The sequence below is a fragment of the Anomalospiza imberbis genome, chromosome 3, assembly GCF_031753505.1.
Source record: "Anomalospiza imberbis isolate Cuckoo-Finch-1a 21T00152 chromosome 3, ASM3175350v1, whole genome shotgun sequence".
NCBI classification, from domain to species: domain Eukaryota; kingdom Metazoa; phylum Chordata; class Aves; order Passeriformes; family Viduidae; genus Anomalospiza; species Anomalospiza imberbis.
In genome coordinates, this window is record NC_089683.1 from 84,313,359 (window position 1) to 84,330,662 (window position 17,304).

The 17,304-nt window shown below is 34.7% G+C and overlaps 1 protein-coding gene across 1 annotated transcript in view; it reads right to left on the minus strand.

Annotated features, from left to right (window-relative positions):
• Positions 1 to 17,304, minus strand: part of BTBD9 (BTB domain containing 9) — a 109,528-nt gene that overhangs the window by 85,955 nt on the left and 6,269 nt on the right. The window contains exon 5 of the mRNA XM_068185479.1: positions 14,645 to 14,764. Coding sequence (XP_068041580.1) covers positions 14,645 to 14,764 — 120 coding nt within the window. The remainder of the gene's footprint in view (positions 1 to 14,644; positions 14,765 to 17,304) is intronic.

A 17,304-nucleotide genomic window follows, 5' to 3' on the forward strand; every position in this document is an offset into this window, starting at 1 on the left:
TCCATTGCAGCTCCATGCGCCAATAAAAACTCTCCAGCCAACCACGCGGACAGAGTGGACAGTTCCTTCCTTCTTCGTCTCGCCCCTTGCACCCAGCAGCAGAACACGGCCAGCCCATCCCCGGTGCATGGAACACAGAAGCGCCGGGAAGCAAGCGGCGTCCCCAAGTCCTGCCGAGAAGCAGCGCCATTCCAAGCTCTCTGGAGCTGTGCGGGGCCAGGGAAAAGAATGCAACGTTGCAAATACATTGTTAATGTGCAAATGAACTGCTGCATTTAACTTGCTCAACAGAAAGTGGGGTAAAGAGGAAAGCAGAGTCAAAAAGAAATGCATCTTCTAGCATCCCAGAGAACAAGCACTTGTTCAATTTGTTCTTTTGGAAATTGTCAGAAACTGTATTCTAGAAAATGGGCCACAAAAATTACTACAGTGACCCTGGAATAAAATATTCTTCATTAAAGCTCTAATGTTACAGTAACTATGAATGACAATTCCTCTGACACTGAAATGTGGCCATAATTCTACAAAGAATAAAATTTTCAACTTTATTTGTAAGACCACATATCCCCTGTACCTCCAAGCTTTGTGAAAAGCACAAGTGTATTTCAGAATACCTGGGTAAGAATTCTCCATTTTTGTTCTTCATATAGGTGTTTACTACTTTATTTTATACCCATTTTATCTTCCAGATCTAATACCTCTGAAGTGGAATGTTGAAAATATTTGCCTATAATTATTACAGAACAAGTTCACTCTAAAACATCACATATGAATACCTAAAACATCCTGCACAAGAAAATAAACCACAAAAAAAAGCATGAGTGATGCTAATTTCTATATATATCTCTTCTCTTGCAAGTTGTGCAACATTAAGATGAGACACATTAGTCTATTCCATCTTAGTGAAACTTTTGCTCACTCAGTGTAAGAATATTTTAGCCAACTTTCATGAAACTATTTTATTAACTGGGCTAGAGCTTATAGATAACTAAGAACTGACATATTAGTAGATGGTTTTCCTGACCCATAAATCAAGATTAACTACAAGGTAAACATAAAAATTCTCCTTAAAATACTATGTGGGTAGGAAAGCTCCGTAGCACTGTGAAGACATTTTTTCTAGCCAGTGTCTGAAGCAGCAATTATGGATTCTGAAAACCGTAAGTCAGAAGGAGAAGGAGCGAACTGTGTAAGGAAGTAAACCAAAAGACGTTCAGAGGACTCCAGAAACAACTATCCTCTCCTTTAAAAAGGCCACTAGAAATAGATAAAAAACCTGCAGAGATCACTAAAAAGCTCAGTCGCATTCTATCAGCATGATCCTATGCACCTCATACAAAAGCATTCTCCATTCATTGTTTGTGACTCCACTGGTGACCTCTGTTTTCTTTACTACTTCAAGTAATTTCCATGGTAACTGCACACAGTTTCTAATTTTAATAGATAAACCAAATTCTTACCTGAGTGAAATAATACATATTTTAGCTCTTTATGCAGACATAATTCACTAGAAGCTAAAATGAACAAAGATATTCAAGTGCAGTTATGCCTGAAAAAGAAAAGAAGGTAATTTTCCAGTTTTACAGCTGCTTTCAGAATTCTGCCTGAAGGATTACACTCGGCAGTTACTCAGATGTAAAATATTACTTCTATTCCACAGATTTTGAACACAAACTATTAAATCTGTTAGATCAATAGCCATTCCTCCCACGTGCACTTAAGAAATTAATAATGACTACAACATTTTCATACTGAAACATTTCCATTTTAGGTAAAGAATTAGAGAACAAATATATTCAACTTTTAATACTGCATCACAGCAGTTACATACAATGTAAGCCATAAAGCTACATAATAAAGATTAGATTATGAATTTCACCAAAATGGCAATTTTACATAATGTACTACTGAGCTTACCTTAAAATAAAATGGGATAATAGATGCTCTTCAGTGCTTAGATTTATCTTTCCCCCCTGCAATTTTTTTTTCAAATGTAGCTAGTAAATCAGTTTGGTTTTGAACGGCTCTAACACTGGTTATTCACAGTACAAATAGAGAAAAAGTATGAAGTAAGTTCAAAGAGAGTAGATAGAGAAGATCTATCTGGAAATCAGTTAATTAAAAAAAAACTATAAATTGAATCCTCCAAAAATTCAAGAGGTTGCTCAAGAACAGTTCTAGAACAGTACTTTAAACAGGCTGTCCAGCAAAGCAGGTGAATTACTGTCCCTGAACTTACTTAACAGATATGTGTGGATGTGGCACCTGTGTGGTGGACTTTGCAGTACTGGGTTAATGGCTGGACTCCATCTAAGACGTCTTTTTCAACCTAAATGATTCTGTGATTCTACTTCCTCTTACATGCTACACCATCCATAAAAAATGTATCATAGAATCATCCCAATACACACATCACATTTTTAATTGAGGTCCTGTATTTGCCAAAGTTAATAAAGTTAATGGGCCAACCTGGGCACACAGTTTACATTCCACACATTGCTTTACAATTTTTCTTAGCCTATGATTTGAAGGATTCTTCAGCAGTAACTTTTGAAAGAAACCTGCACTAAATAAGCTTAGAGAACAGAATAAAATGTTCAGTCAACCCCCCAGTTATTAAATGACTTTTCAGATTAATTTTAGACACAAACGAATATTGTATCTAATATGCATCTTTTGAGAATTCTAACCTAGAAACTGTTCCTTAATTCAAGAAGCCCAAAAATTTTGCAGAAACAAAGTATTCTAAATATGCTGATGACCTCAGGCATTATTATATTTACTTCCAGACACCTATGGGGGCAACCACTTAGGTGCCAGATGTGATGGTGCCAACACATGCCCACGTGCCAGAGGCTGGTAAAGAGCCTTGAGTTATCTACCTCACCCAGAAATCAGGTGATGCATAGATGGTGCAGACACAGCAGAGGTAACTACAAAGTTTCCACAATATAAAGAGTAAAAAAGGATTAGGGAGTCTGAAAAAATAAATTTTCTAGCAGTGAACAGTAGCTTCTGTTAAAAAGATGGACTGCACATTCTTCTCTGTAAATTACCTGTGAGTACAGTGAACCCCTTTTATTTATTATAATTCAATACCCGTGAACATATCTGACAACTGTTGATGATATGAGAAACATACTCTTACTACTAATCTGCATTATGTCAATCCACACCAAGAGAATAAAAGACATTTATAGTCTCTAGTTTCACCCAAGAGTGAACTATTTCAATTTCATTCATTTTCACTCCAAAGAAATAATATAGATTTGCTATATTGAAACAATTTGTTTCCCTTTCATTTACACACTTACCTATGAAGTCAACATGAAATATGACTCAGGAAGTAATCTCTCTTTACAGCTGTTACATATGCTTTATAATTTACTACAAGCTGGAATCATCAGCAATAATGTCTTCTAGGCCTTCACCCTATTTTGATCTATCGAAGTTTTAAAATCAGTTTTCATCTAAATATACATTAAATCATTCCCTTAAAAAAGAAGGGATGAAATAATATCTGAATGGGAAGAAGTATCTATGCAGATATATACAGTATTTCACACAGATTTCATTTTCCTAGCTATTAAGTCAAAATCAAGAATTCTCTTGTAAAAAAAAAAAAAATAAAAATAACCCCAAATAAAACTTTAACATCATTAGCAAAACTGAAAAAAAAATTTTAATTGTCTGGCTACCAATACTACAATAAAAATAACAATTCTAAGAAGCCAAGCTCAATAGAAATTAGAAGAAAATCTTACAGATAAAAACTTAGTACTATGCACTGAGGGAATACAACTGCTATATGAAAATACCCTAAGGCACAGTTAAGATTTATTGTATGCCTCAATACTACGTATTCGTAATTTACTCTTAAGTTTTTCAAATGTCCAAGTATGTGACATTTAAACCCATAATTTCTGGTCTAAAAAGCTTGTTACAGAAACAATAATGCATTACTCTTTCCAGCTATTGCTTTCTTACACAAAGTTATTTTTAAACTCTATTATCCAAATTTTGGTGATATAAAAAGAGCAGAGGTGTCTGATCAGTTAATGGGAAAATGAATATGTAATCTTAGATCACAAAGAAAATTAGCATAAAATACTCCACTACAAATCCTACACATCTGAAGAATCAAATAACTTTAAGGTAAACTCCAAAACAACTGAAAAAGTTCCCCATTTCAAGTCTACATAGGAGGAAATGAAAGAAAAAAATTATTTTAACTTCAGAATGTCTCACTAGTTCTAGTTATGAACTAAAAAAAAAAAAAAAAAAAAACCAGTATTTTTATCCCCTCCCCCAAAATAGGTATTGTATAACTTAAGAAAATTCCCTGGATAGGCTTAGAGAAAAAATTTTGGAGAAAATAAACAAACCCCAAAAAAGAAACCAAACCAACTAACCAACCAAACAGAAAAACTCATCTCCCTCCATTTGATTTTAGCTTCTAAAGTATGCTACAGAATTAATCTTTGCATACTGTGCATCAAATTCAAAGAAATACTACCACATCTTACTTTTAAAAATTGAACCAAACTGGAATTCTCATTTGACTCACAGTTACTTACATAACTGTGTGAAAGCCAAAAAAGTTTTCATTTGCAAAGTACTGTCAAATATCAAGAACAGAAGTAGAGAAATCTTTAATCTTGTTTTAAGTAGCCTGGGAGCTAATAAGCCGATATTCTTGTTATTGCAGCCTCCAAGTCTGCAGATGAAAGTAAACTTTTTTGGGTAGTCAAATAGCAGGGGGGATGACTGAAATACTGCACATCACTGGGAAGGGTGCTGAGAACAAAACGGTACTATTCTGTTACACTGTTACAGCTTGCTGCACACAAATCTCAAACGCTCACATACAGTTATGATCTCCACACCTCAAGGAGTACATACTAGAGTCACAGAAGGTACAGCCAATACCACCTAAAATCGTAAAAACAACTGAATAAATGGAACCAAAGAGTTATGGTTGAAGAGTCTACACTTCACATTCACAAGGGCTTAATAAGAGTCAAACAAATGAATGCAATGTTTTCATTCAGAAGATCCCACAATACTGGAATTAGAAGAAACAAAGTAGCAAAAGAATTGTCTAAATGCATGAAACTACTTTTTTTTATGCAGTGGTCAATGAGCTTTTGTAAAGTGCTGCCACTAGAACCTGCAAGCAGTTGATAGCACCACAGTCAGAGAGGGACCTTAGATAAATGAACGGCCAAGCTGTCTTTGAATATGTATTAGCAGGATCAGAGGAGTACGAGGATGGAACACACTCTGTGCTCACAGCCTCTCCCTGACCAGCACCTCCTGCTCTCGAGGTCAGAGACTGGACGCATGGTGATGTGCCTGCTGACCTGAGTCAACAGGGCACTTAGACTAATGAAATGAAATGAAATTTAATGAAAATGCAGCTTGATTAGCCAACTTTGTTATTTGCCATTATCAGAGACAGGGCAATTTAACTGAACAGAATACAGATTTAGAAATCAATACTTAATACACCTTCCATCACAGATGTTATTCCCCAATACAAACGAGAAAGACAATGGTATGAATAAAAGTAATGAAACTACTACTTTATTGATCACTAAAGATGTTACTTGCAGCCTCTAAAATTTCCAAGATCTTTATTACATCTGCAATGAAGTATAGAAAAATTTGTCCCAATCTTACAAATGAAAAACAAGCTTGAAAGTGTAAAGCTATTAAAGTCGCTTTGTGGTAAAAATCAAAACCCAAATGCAGAATCTGGTGTTTTTGAAAAACCGTTTTTTCTTTCTTTTAGGAGACATTACAAGTAGTAACTGCTTCCAGTACAGTAGCAGCCTAAAAACATAAATCCCACATGGTTTTCCTATCATTAACCCTACCATAAAAAAACCTCACTTAAAACATTTTTCACTCGCAGATTTTTCCAAACATTGTATTTCTTCTGAGTAAGAAATCGCTCTTCCATTGTTTTCTTTCCTTCACTCCCTTCTGTCAGTTGAAGAGACTTATACATATGTTCATATCTTATTTTCTACAAATTTGATTCTCTATAGCACATAATTTGTTCAGTTTGATTTTTCATTTTCAATTGTTTGTATCCTATCTTCTTTCATATTAAAGAGTGAATATTCCTTCTAAAAGCTATTTAAAGCTGCATCAAATGGAACCATCAACCCCATCCTCACAACTGAAACTGAGATGAGAAGGAGCAAATACAGGCCAAGCCCAAGAATCTTAACTTCAAGACAAGTTGCATGAGCTTCTTTTGCAGAGAAAAAGGACACTGAAAAGTAGTTTACTTTAAGGCTTTTCCACTCTCACTCTTACCTTTCTGCTGCAACAAAGATAACTTGAGTTTTGTGAACAAAGAATCAAGTTTAATCACAGACAAATCTGCTTTATAATTTTTATCATCCAAATTATTCCACAGCTAAGACTGGCCTAATGCTGGCTGACAGATGACTTCATAAACTTAGACATTGAGAAGTAAATCCACATAAGTGCATAACTTGGTTAATGCAAAAAATCTGAATATTCATAATGTGCAGTTTTAAGTGTGGTACAGCATTTCAGACACACATGGGAAAACAATGCCCATTATCTGCTAAGAAATGGGAAACAGAGAAATGCTGTACACAGTGGCATGAAACAACTTCAAGAGACTGTCATCACAGATGAACAAAGTAAAATAAACCAGAATTCTTACAAATTTGCCACAGCATGATTTCTTCTTGGAAAAGCCTATCTTTGTAAATATGCATGGCAAGTTTTCACAGTTAATTCCATCTCTTGGAGTGCAACAAAAAACACAGAAGAGAGTTTAAAGAAAAGAAGTGCTTAAGATGCCTTTTAAACACACATGTCTTATGCAACATTAACTTCAAAATACAGCTTGCTGTAGAATTATCATCAACATCTGATAATTCAGCATTTAGGTGTATCTTTATGCATCACTGTCAGGCTGAAGAATTAATGATATTTTTCACATACATCAGACCTCATCTATGAGGTGAAACACTGATAACAGAACTCAAAACAATTTAGAGTTTAAGAAACCCAAAATGAATACCTCAAAATTCAGACTAAAGAAATTCTAACCATACTACAAAAAAACTTATTATTATGTCAAGCATGAGAAATATGTAATCTAGGTCTCTTAAAAATTTAATTGTTTCTTCCAAACCATAAAGCAAAAAGAAAATAATATATTACAATTTTTTTTATAATTCATGTCCAACAAACTGGATTGGCAGGCCCTCCCTATTTCTCAGGTATTTCTATACAAGGTATATTGACCCTCCACAGGCACTTTTTCAGACAAATAGTCATTTTCAGCTGATAAGTTGTCTGGCAGGTTGTCATCAACAGCTTAAATGCACACTAGCTTTTTTACTTTTCCTCAGTGGTGGGATGGGCTCTTTAGGTTAGGATAATTGAAATTGCTATGACAGACAGGAGAAGGAATCTGAGAAGAAAAAAACTGCTTTGATAAAGTTCTTGATGAAAAATATTATTGATTATTCCTGTAGAGAAATAAGCTTTTGTATCACTGGGAGTACATTTGGAGCTGAATTTAGAAGTGTAAGTTTAGATCAAAAGAATACATAACCTGAAATGAAGAAAAAGATATTTTAAATCAATAAACACTCAAATCCAGATGAGGCAATAGCTTTCTTGATACTGTGTAGATGATCCACATTGTTTGAAAAAGCTCAGACTATCACCTTTTCTTAGGAAAAGAAAAAACACCAGAATGAAAACCTACTGGAAGAGAAAAAAGGATGTTTAAATGCTGATAGACAGATAAACAAGCAGAAGCTATTCACTAAAACGGAGACTACAGGAAACCATTTCCTCCTGTTTCACAGTTAAAAGGCAAAGTATGGGAAACATGCCAATAAAGACTCCTAAATATGATCACATCTTACAAGAAAGAATTATGAGCTCTGTTCCCCACCTCCAAAACAAAAAAGAAAACTGCCTGCAATGAAAATTGATTTTTGAAAATGTCAATGAAAAGCCTCAAAGGTTTGGAGTAACATTTCAAAATTACTTTTATTGTTTATTACTATGTTTCTGTAACAAAAATCAAGTTAATTTTTACTTATTTCTGGACATTACATTATTACTGTTATTACTTACAGTATTAGATTCAGGATAAGATTTTAAAATTTCAGTTATCCAGAAATCCAGAAATAATTTCAGTTATTCAGAAATCCAGAAAGAAAAGCTAATTTGAATTATGCAGCAAGGTTGGGATTTCTTCATAAACTCACAAACACCAGTGTATCTGCACAGTTAGAAATAAAATATTTACACAAGAGTCAATGCTTCCCAAAGAACAGTACCGATAAAGTAACTAATCAACATGTTGCCTGTGCAGCTATTTGTATTTCTTAGATGCAGAAACTAAGGTAAAGATGGTTTCAGTTACCCAAGTTTAATAATTCCATTTGCATGAAGTCCTCTTATAAGGATACTAAGGACTTACTGATTAAAAAATTTTCATGTACTTTTCAGACTGCCAGAAGGCCTAACCAAGCTCTTGTCAACAACTCTTAGTCTGTGTTTTCTAGTTAGGTCAGTGATGCAGCGGGGCTTCATTTTAAGATAAAACCATGTTCAAAAGCTTATTTTGGATGTCTCCATGCTTTTTCTGAACACCACCATTCCCTACTCGGAAACAACACATAAAAAACAATCTCAGTGCTAAATTAAATCTGCAGGCACTTCTTTCCCCTCTGTTTATTTCAAGTATGTTGGACAATACTTCAACTGCATGTTCCTCAAGAGCTGACTTCTCACTTGTTTTAACACCGTAAATACTTGGAATGTCTTTTGGCAAGTTATTATCTACAAAGATTCCACCAAGCTCAGGAAAACTGCAAAATGGCTATCCATAACAGATAACGTTGTCAGAGTTCTACTGGTAAGGCTGAAAGTGAGATACTGCTGCTTAATCAGTAGCTAATTTCAGTGACTCTATGAAAGACAAAGAAAAATAAAATTACTGCAGCACCACCAGAAGAAGTTACTACAGTTACCTGAGGCTACCTGATTAAGAGCAGAATCAAAGAAAAATGTTTTGTCTAGCCTACACCTGAAAATCACATCTCCTCGCATATCATTACACGCAAAATAATTGTGCACAACTACTAGCGTGTCTGAGTTTAGAATTACCTTAGTACTGAAAAATTTACTCTTCTTGTATTTTTTCAATGTTCAGAAGACATGGTCTACAATTTAATTTGTCTTCACTCAAACAGAGGATTACAAATGTTGTAATCATTAGTAGCAAAAACTATTGAAGCACTAAACAAAAAATCCACCCGGTATCATCAATGCTTAATAAAAGGAAAGGCAAGTAATTTTTTCTGCACCAATAAATACATCTAAAATACAAATACATCTTCTAAAGTCAAAATAATTCTAATGTCACACTTTCTATAGTAGTGTCACACTTTCTATAGTAGCCAAGTGCTTTAAGGGAAACAAAGAGGCCTTATATCACTACTAATTCAACACACTAGTACTAGAAAACCTCAAGATTTTTCAGCTTAAAGCAGATTTAAAAATCAGGAAGAAGAATATACTTAAATAATTTCCTAAATGTACAGCATGCTTCTACAGGCATCTATTAGTTCTCTTAATAGAAACATACTTTAGGACCAAATGTTTATGCAGTAATAATTAATATTTCCTTTTGATAAATCACATTATTATAATCACAAAAAGAGCTAAGACAATAATAGCAAATACAGACAAAAACTGATTTCTTTATCCTTTCAATCTATTTTTGAATGTTGGGATTACTGACAAAATGGCATTGATTTCAGACTATAAATTGGTCTGGTCAGAGAAATACTTCCCCAATCAAAACACAGAATCATCCAGTGTCAGACTAAAGATGGAAAATGAATTGAAGGTTTCCTTCTGATTTTATGTACTAACTCTGTACTTGCTCCCTCTCTAGCATAAACAGCAAACCAGAATTATTTTGTAAATCTGGGAAGTTTAACACACAAAAAAAAGCACACAGTAGGAATGACCATTTCATCAATATGTGTGAACAGAAATAAAGTCTTTTAAACTTTTATTGTAGTGACACCTTGTGGCTACATCTGTCTTATTATGAAACCTCAAAATTTTTCATTTTCTTGTAATTCTTTTAATGCAGTTCTTCAAATACTGTGGTTGAGGACGAAGTAAAAAGATGAAGTCACAAAACAAAAATGAAAGGATGAAAAAAATGGGAAGGGTAAAACAGAAAACAGCATTACCTGCTCAAAGACCTTTAGCAGTTTTAATATTCACTACTACAAGAGGAAGATGGAATAACTATGAACCTGACACTTGGTCCTAACTTCCACAGGAACCTGATTACATGAACATTTTCTATGTCCTCTATTCCCTCTAAAGAGTTTTCAGCTCTACATGAAAGTTGCTATAAAAGTGTAAACAAAGAAAGCAGGACCAAAAGAAATTCTAAAAAAATGCACTAATGTATTGAAAAAAAAAAAGTCGAGGGGAAAAACTACCCTGTAATCAATCTTTCTCTCTTATTTGCCTTTTCTGCACAGTATATGACTGTTCCACTTTCGAAGATGGTAGAATAATGTATTCTAAAAGGATTTAAAGCAAAAATTAGAAGTCTAAAACAATTATGTTAATAAAACACCCATATGTTATACTCAATATTTTCTTTTACTAAAACCCCTCTAAATACAGCAACACCCTCTTACTTGTTATACTAAGCTTTGACACTGAACAAGTAATCTTTGTACAAATTAGCTTGTTTATCTAAATCAGGAATTACATTCTACAAATAACAAATTATCTGATGTGTGTTAGAAAGCACAAACAATCTTCTCACCTTCATTTTATTCTAGAATTTCAGTCTTTGGTTGTTGCCCTTCCACTTTTTTTCACCTGTTAATCTAACAGAGGTTATGGCTGGCAAAAGTTACTTTGAACATATCAAGACAGACTGGAGCATGTAAGCAACAGGAAGAAGCCAAGAGTGTAAATAGTTTTCTCACATTACTTGACTTTGCCTAATCAGTTTGAATGGTTTGATATGCGCTTTGCCAAATACAAATTATCTTTCATGGGAAGCATAACAATGCCCCTAACTATGGAGGGGTTTGACAGCTGGCTTTGTAAGCAAAGGCTGAGTTAGTAGAAGAAACAACAATTGATGATTTTCGAGTGTATCTGTAGCAAGACAAGGCTGTCAGCATGGGAAAAGATTAAAAAAGATACATGAAAATTTTCTAAGTTAGACTATGTGCATAAGTGCTTTATTAAATTTCTGTAAAACTTTTGCCAATTATATTGACGCTAATTGCTTTGCACCAATGAATATAGTAAGTTATTGTGATGTAGTTCATGACTTAAGATCATGCTTTGTTAAGAGTATATAAGCTAGAGAACAGACAGAATAAAAACTTTTTCTTCTTAGATCCTTATCAGGTGTGTGTGTGTATATGTCACATCCAACCTAACAGCGACACCTAACTCAAACACTACTGTAAATATTCCATAATGCTCCATGTATCAAAAAAATCAAATCATCATAGAGACTATGACACTCATGAAAAATGATTCATTAAGGAGGCTGAATTGGTCTTAATTCACTGTCACACAAATTATTTATTTTATTTAACAACTAATGGCCAAAAAGTTGCATTTTTTTATCCAGCTTGTGGGAAAAGGTATTGATTGTAAGATTGAATATGGATAGATTTGCTTAAGAGGGTAGTTACAGGTTTTCAAAAAGACAAACAAAAACCCCAACCTGTATACATGCAAATAAAAGACACACTCCATCAATTTTTATGCTCATGGAAATGCTTGAGTAGCTTCTTAAAACTTAGATGAACATAACAGTTCAGACATTGACAGCTTTCACATTTTACAACTAATGGTAACTCAAAAAGGCAACTAACCCTGCCTAATGTTGCAGGGCTCATATCCTGTTTATAACCTATGAACAATTGCTCTGGTGTATCAGACAACTGGCTGTCCTTCAACAACCTGTATATGTTTTACTCCCTCACTTTGGACAAAGGTATGCAAATAAAAAAACCACAGCCAATAATTCTACTTTTCAATTCTTTGTTGCACCTCAAAATTACATCTTACACAGTGACCTCATAAAGCACTTTGAGCTAAAATAATTTTTTTAAGTAAGAAAAAATCCCAAACCACCACCTGATTAAGACCTTCCTGGTAAGGTATTTAGTCCATGATTATCTACTAAAAATGCATTCAAAATTTTGAAAAATTTGCAGCATAGTTCCCTAAGTGATTGCTTCCAAAAATGTTATCTGCATTAGTAAGACAAAAAGAGTAAAATGCCAAAACTAATGGCAAGAAGACAAAACATAACATGATGCTTCCATTCCTCTGTACTGTTGTCCATTAACAGGAAAATTTTGGCACTGGGACTTAAGACACTAAAATAAGACTATACAACAGAAGCAGCATTGAGCAAAACAGAGCATATAAAACATTTAAAACATATCTGCCCCTTGATAAGCATGTACAACATGCCTGCAAAACAGAATATCAAATATTAAAGGAATACATTCTGACAATCTCTTATTAGCTCATATTTTAAATCTGTGCTCACAAGACTGGAGAACACCTCTTTTTTAGGTGACAAGAAAATGCTATGTATATTAGGATTTCTGTTTTGTGTATGTTAGTATACGGGAAATAACTAATTTAACTTGTTTAAGTAAACAGAACTACTTTAAATACATTACTACAAAACACTGAAATTGGAGACAAAGAAAAGTTTAGTAGTCCTTGCATACTTCTTTCTGAACAGATTATTGATTAAAAAGACAAATAAGTAAGTCTCTAATACTAATATCTAGGTGTACATAGCCTCCCCTGCTCAAAGCCTCTCTCCTGGAGGGAATTTCATCAAAATTGCTGATCAAAGGAGACTCAACCTTCAAGTAATACCTAGCAATTTATATTAATATAATTAAATAAGGAGTTCTTAATGTGGAACTCGTCAACATAGGCTTCAATTCACTGATGTAAATTAAGATTACAGAAAATCTTATCTAAACTATACTGAATTATTATGGTGACTCAGATGAGAATTCATATTTTGCCTTAAGGTTACAGCTCCTTAACAATAAGTGCTCATAAATTTAGGCTGCTACATGACTTTCTCTTTAGTTCTTCCACTTGCCCTTCAAATAAGCTGCACCTCCAAGAAATCCCCTACCATTTTTTGAGTATGATAATGAGGAGCAGAGATTTGTAGAAAAGAACAGGATTTCTTTGGGAAAAAGCACTTCTCTCCATGGAGATTCCAAGAGCTGCTGTGCCAATTAAAAAGTTTATGTCTACAGAATAATTATTACAATACAGGTCATTTCCTCTCAGGGTCTATAACCCAAAACCTAATGATGACAGCATCTCGGTATCTACAGGTTGTATTCTCCCTATCAATTAGCTCAAATCAGTTTTTCAATGAGACTGCTTCAATGTGGTTTTCAGCTTCTTGAAGAATTCCCAACACCTACAGTTAAAAAAACCATCACTACTCTAACAACACTTAAACCCATATAGTCATTTTCACAGAATGGCAGAATCTCAGAATATGCTGATGTGGAAGGGACCCACAAGAACCATCAAAGTCCCTGTCCTGTCCCTGCACAGCACCATCCCCAAGAATCACACCTTGTGCCCAAGAGTATTGTCCAAATGCTTCTTGAACTGGCAGGCTGGTGCTGTGATCACTTCCCTGGGGAGCCTGTTCCAATGCCCAACCACCGTCTGGCTAAAGAACCTTTTTCTAATATCCATCCTAAACCTCCCTGACACAACTTCAGGTGATTCCCTCAGGTCCTGTCACTGGGTACTACAGAGAAGATAGCAGTGTCTGCCCCTCCTCTTCCCCTCACAAGGAAGGTGTAACTGCAATGAGGTCTCCCCTCATTCTCCTCTTCTCCAGGCTAAACAGACCAAGTGAGCTTGCCTGCTCCTCATACAGCTTCCCCTCAAGGCTCTTCACCATCTTTGTTGCCCTCCTTTGGACCCTCTCTAATAGTTTAATATCCTTCCTATATAGTGGCAACCAAAATGGCACATTGGAGGCGTTCCACAAAGCTCCTTAGTCCTAACTTTCCCCTTTCTCTCTTTCACAACTATTTAAAACAGTGCACAGTAGAAAATACATAATACATAAAAATACATTTTCAAGTGCTACAGTAAGTATGTATGTGCATTATAAACATTTAGGCAGTCAAGGAATGATGCTTACTACTGAGTGCAAAAACCCCAGCATCAGCTGCAAAAAAGGTGGATATGATTCAAAAAAAAAAAAAAAAAGAAAAAAAAGAAAAAAAAAAAAAAAAAAAGAAGGAGATAGGTAGGTATGAATAAACCACAGTTTTCAAACTGGATGCCTGCATTGTAGCAATTACATGAATATTAGAAAAGAATAAACTATTATAAAACTATATAAACCAAGATAAACTATTTTTTTAGCATAGCTGATAAAAGTTGAGATACAACACATTTTCAGAAATAGGTAATGAAGCAGCGAAATCCAGCAACTTATTTTGGTGCCTACATTCTTTAATTAGTCAGCCACTGTATATTACACTGATGAACTAACCTGCAGACACGGGCAGGAAAATACAGGTTCTGCCAGGACCGACAGAGGTATTTAGAGTGATCGATAACCCGAATCCAGTCTAATTCATCCATGGACACCTCAATGTAGTAGGAGTAAGACCTATGGATTGTCAAGAAACACTAGTTAAAATACAAGTCGAAAAATTTTAGGTATTAAATTTTACACTGACTTCTGGATTTCAGTTGTGTTGAAAAGAAAACCGTTCTTACCCAGATCCCTATATTCAAACTAACTTTGAAAAGGAACTCTCACAGTTAAGATGTATTTTCAGAATGATTTAAAACATCTACACACTCACAATCCACAGTCATTAGATGAGACTACTATGCCTCAAAAAATGAAATGGAGACTGTCATAAAAATTATCATTTGTATTTTTTCCTCATAGAATAAAACTAAATCACCAGTTATACAGTACTACTTCTATTGCTAAATCAATAAAGAAAAAATGAAAAACAATTACTAGATCAAAAGTGCAAATTCAAACTCCTCACTTGAAAAAAGCAAATTTACTTTATGACCATTGTCACTGATGTTGTTCTTTACTTCTGACTCTTTCAGTTCTTTATGATCCATCACAGAGCCTGTCATTTCTTCTTTACACACTCCAAAATTACCTCATGAAAAATAAAAAAGCAACTGACAGAATCTGTGTTATCAGTTATGTTTATCTTACTGTTTGCTGTTAAAAGAAAGCAAATCCAAACTAGAACGTAAAAGTTAGAGCTAATTCCCTATTATATCCATGACTGTAATGCTTAGAGTAAAGTAGAAACTTCACTTGTGGAACTGCAAGTCATTGAATATATGTTTCAAAATATTTTCCCTTCTCCTAAAGAACTAGTCTGCAACATTCACAAGCATTTCAACAGCACCTTGTCAGCCCTTAACATCCTTTCACATTGATTTCTACAGTCACTCCTATAGAGTTCTACACAAGCATTTCTTATTCAACATTAATGCCTTGGTTAGCATTTCTAATTTTCCTGAGGACTTTTAAAAGAGTACATACTTAAAATGATACTGTTTAAAAATCCTTAAAATGTTAGATAGTTGGTTAATACCTTGGAAAGGTAAGGCTGAGTCTTTAAATGTCAATTGCGTAACCAGGTTTCACATTCAACCAATCAGATGTGTAATACTCACAACCCACATAAATACAATATGTTTTAACAGCAATACTATTACTAACGTATGTGTATTTGACCAAACTAGACAGCAAAGTTTTAGAGTTTGAGCAGTTTGTATACAAAAGTTACTGACCTCCGTCAGTCCTCTCTGCCTTGAGAATTTAGAGGTTCTCATCATTGCTATCTAACGTATATTTGTAACCAATACACAACATGCTACTTTTTGGTTTCTGAAGATACCAAACTCAAAAATACAGTGCCATTATCATACACAATGGTTTGCCTTTAATTTTTTAATGCCTTTATTTTTTATTTTTTTAAGGCTGGATAGCATCTTACAACTAAGATTCAGCTGTTAACACCTCTGAACTAGAGATGTAAAACACCTGTTAGTTTCCATTTGGTTCTGTGTTAAGAATATCCAACAGATCAGAGCTTCACACAAACAGTTAAAACAAAGAGAGTAGCTTAAAAAAATGTTCAACAAGAAGCAATCATGCTGTACAGATCTGTTCATGTCTGTACAGGTCTTAAAACACCTCCTTAGAAGACATTTGTCATGTATGCCATGAGAAAGATGCAGTTTAGTGGCCAGCAATTGTCAGACAAAGATGGTAGAAAGGAAAAGATCTCTACAAAAAGCAAGGACAATCTCAGAGCAAGAGAGACATGGACCAGTCTGGGCAATCACAAATCCTTAAGATCTTGGCTGGCAAATTTCTGCACACCTCTCTGGTCAAACCTTTCCCAAGTTCAACTACCACACTGTAAACTGTTTTCCTAATATTTATTATTAATTTATCTTTTTGCTTGTGTCCACTGCTCTTTGCACTCTCAGCACACAGCTGCAAGAGAACTCTGTCCCTGTATTCTCTACATTCTTCCACTGAATAGGTGAGGAGAGCAACAAATTCTCCCTTCTAAGCCTGCTCATCTTAAAACAGCAGTTTCTCATGTGCTCCAGCCTTCATCTTGGCATCCTGCTGAACTCACTCCAGGAAGTCAGTATCTTATACTGAGGAGCCCACAAATAAACAAAGTACTCCAAATGCCTTCATTTCCATTTATCTTAGACAGCTGAGTTACTGGAGGGAAAAAAGCTGGACAACTCATAGAACAGAGATTCACAGAATATTCTGAATTAGAAGGGAACCCCTAGGATGATCAAAGTCCAAATCCTGGCCTTGCACAGGACAGATAGTGGTAATTCCAGTACTATACCTGCTGGGAAGCAAAAGAAAGCCTAATAGCAAACTTTCCACAGAAATCAGGATGATTTAAAAGAAAAAAATAAAAATCAGCACGACACAGAAACTAGATCTTAAACTGTTGAGCCCTCAGTATTTTACGAAGACAAAAATCTCTAGAGATCCACCTTGTCATATATTCTGCCAGCAATAATAGTTTGTTCTACAAACTTCAGATGAAGCACACAGGTTGCTAAGCAACAGATAACTTTGTAAAAAGTTGTCCCAAGGAGAACGTTTTTTTCCTTGAGTTTCACCAGCTG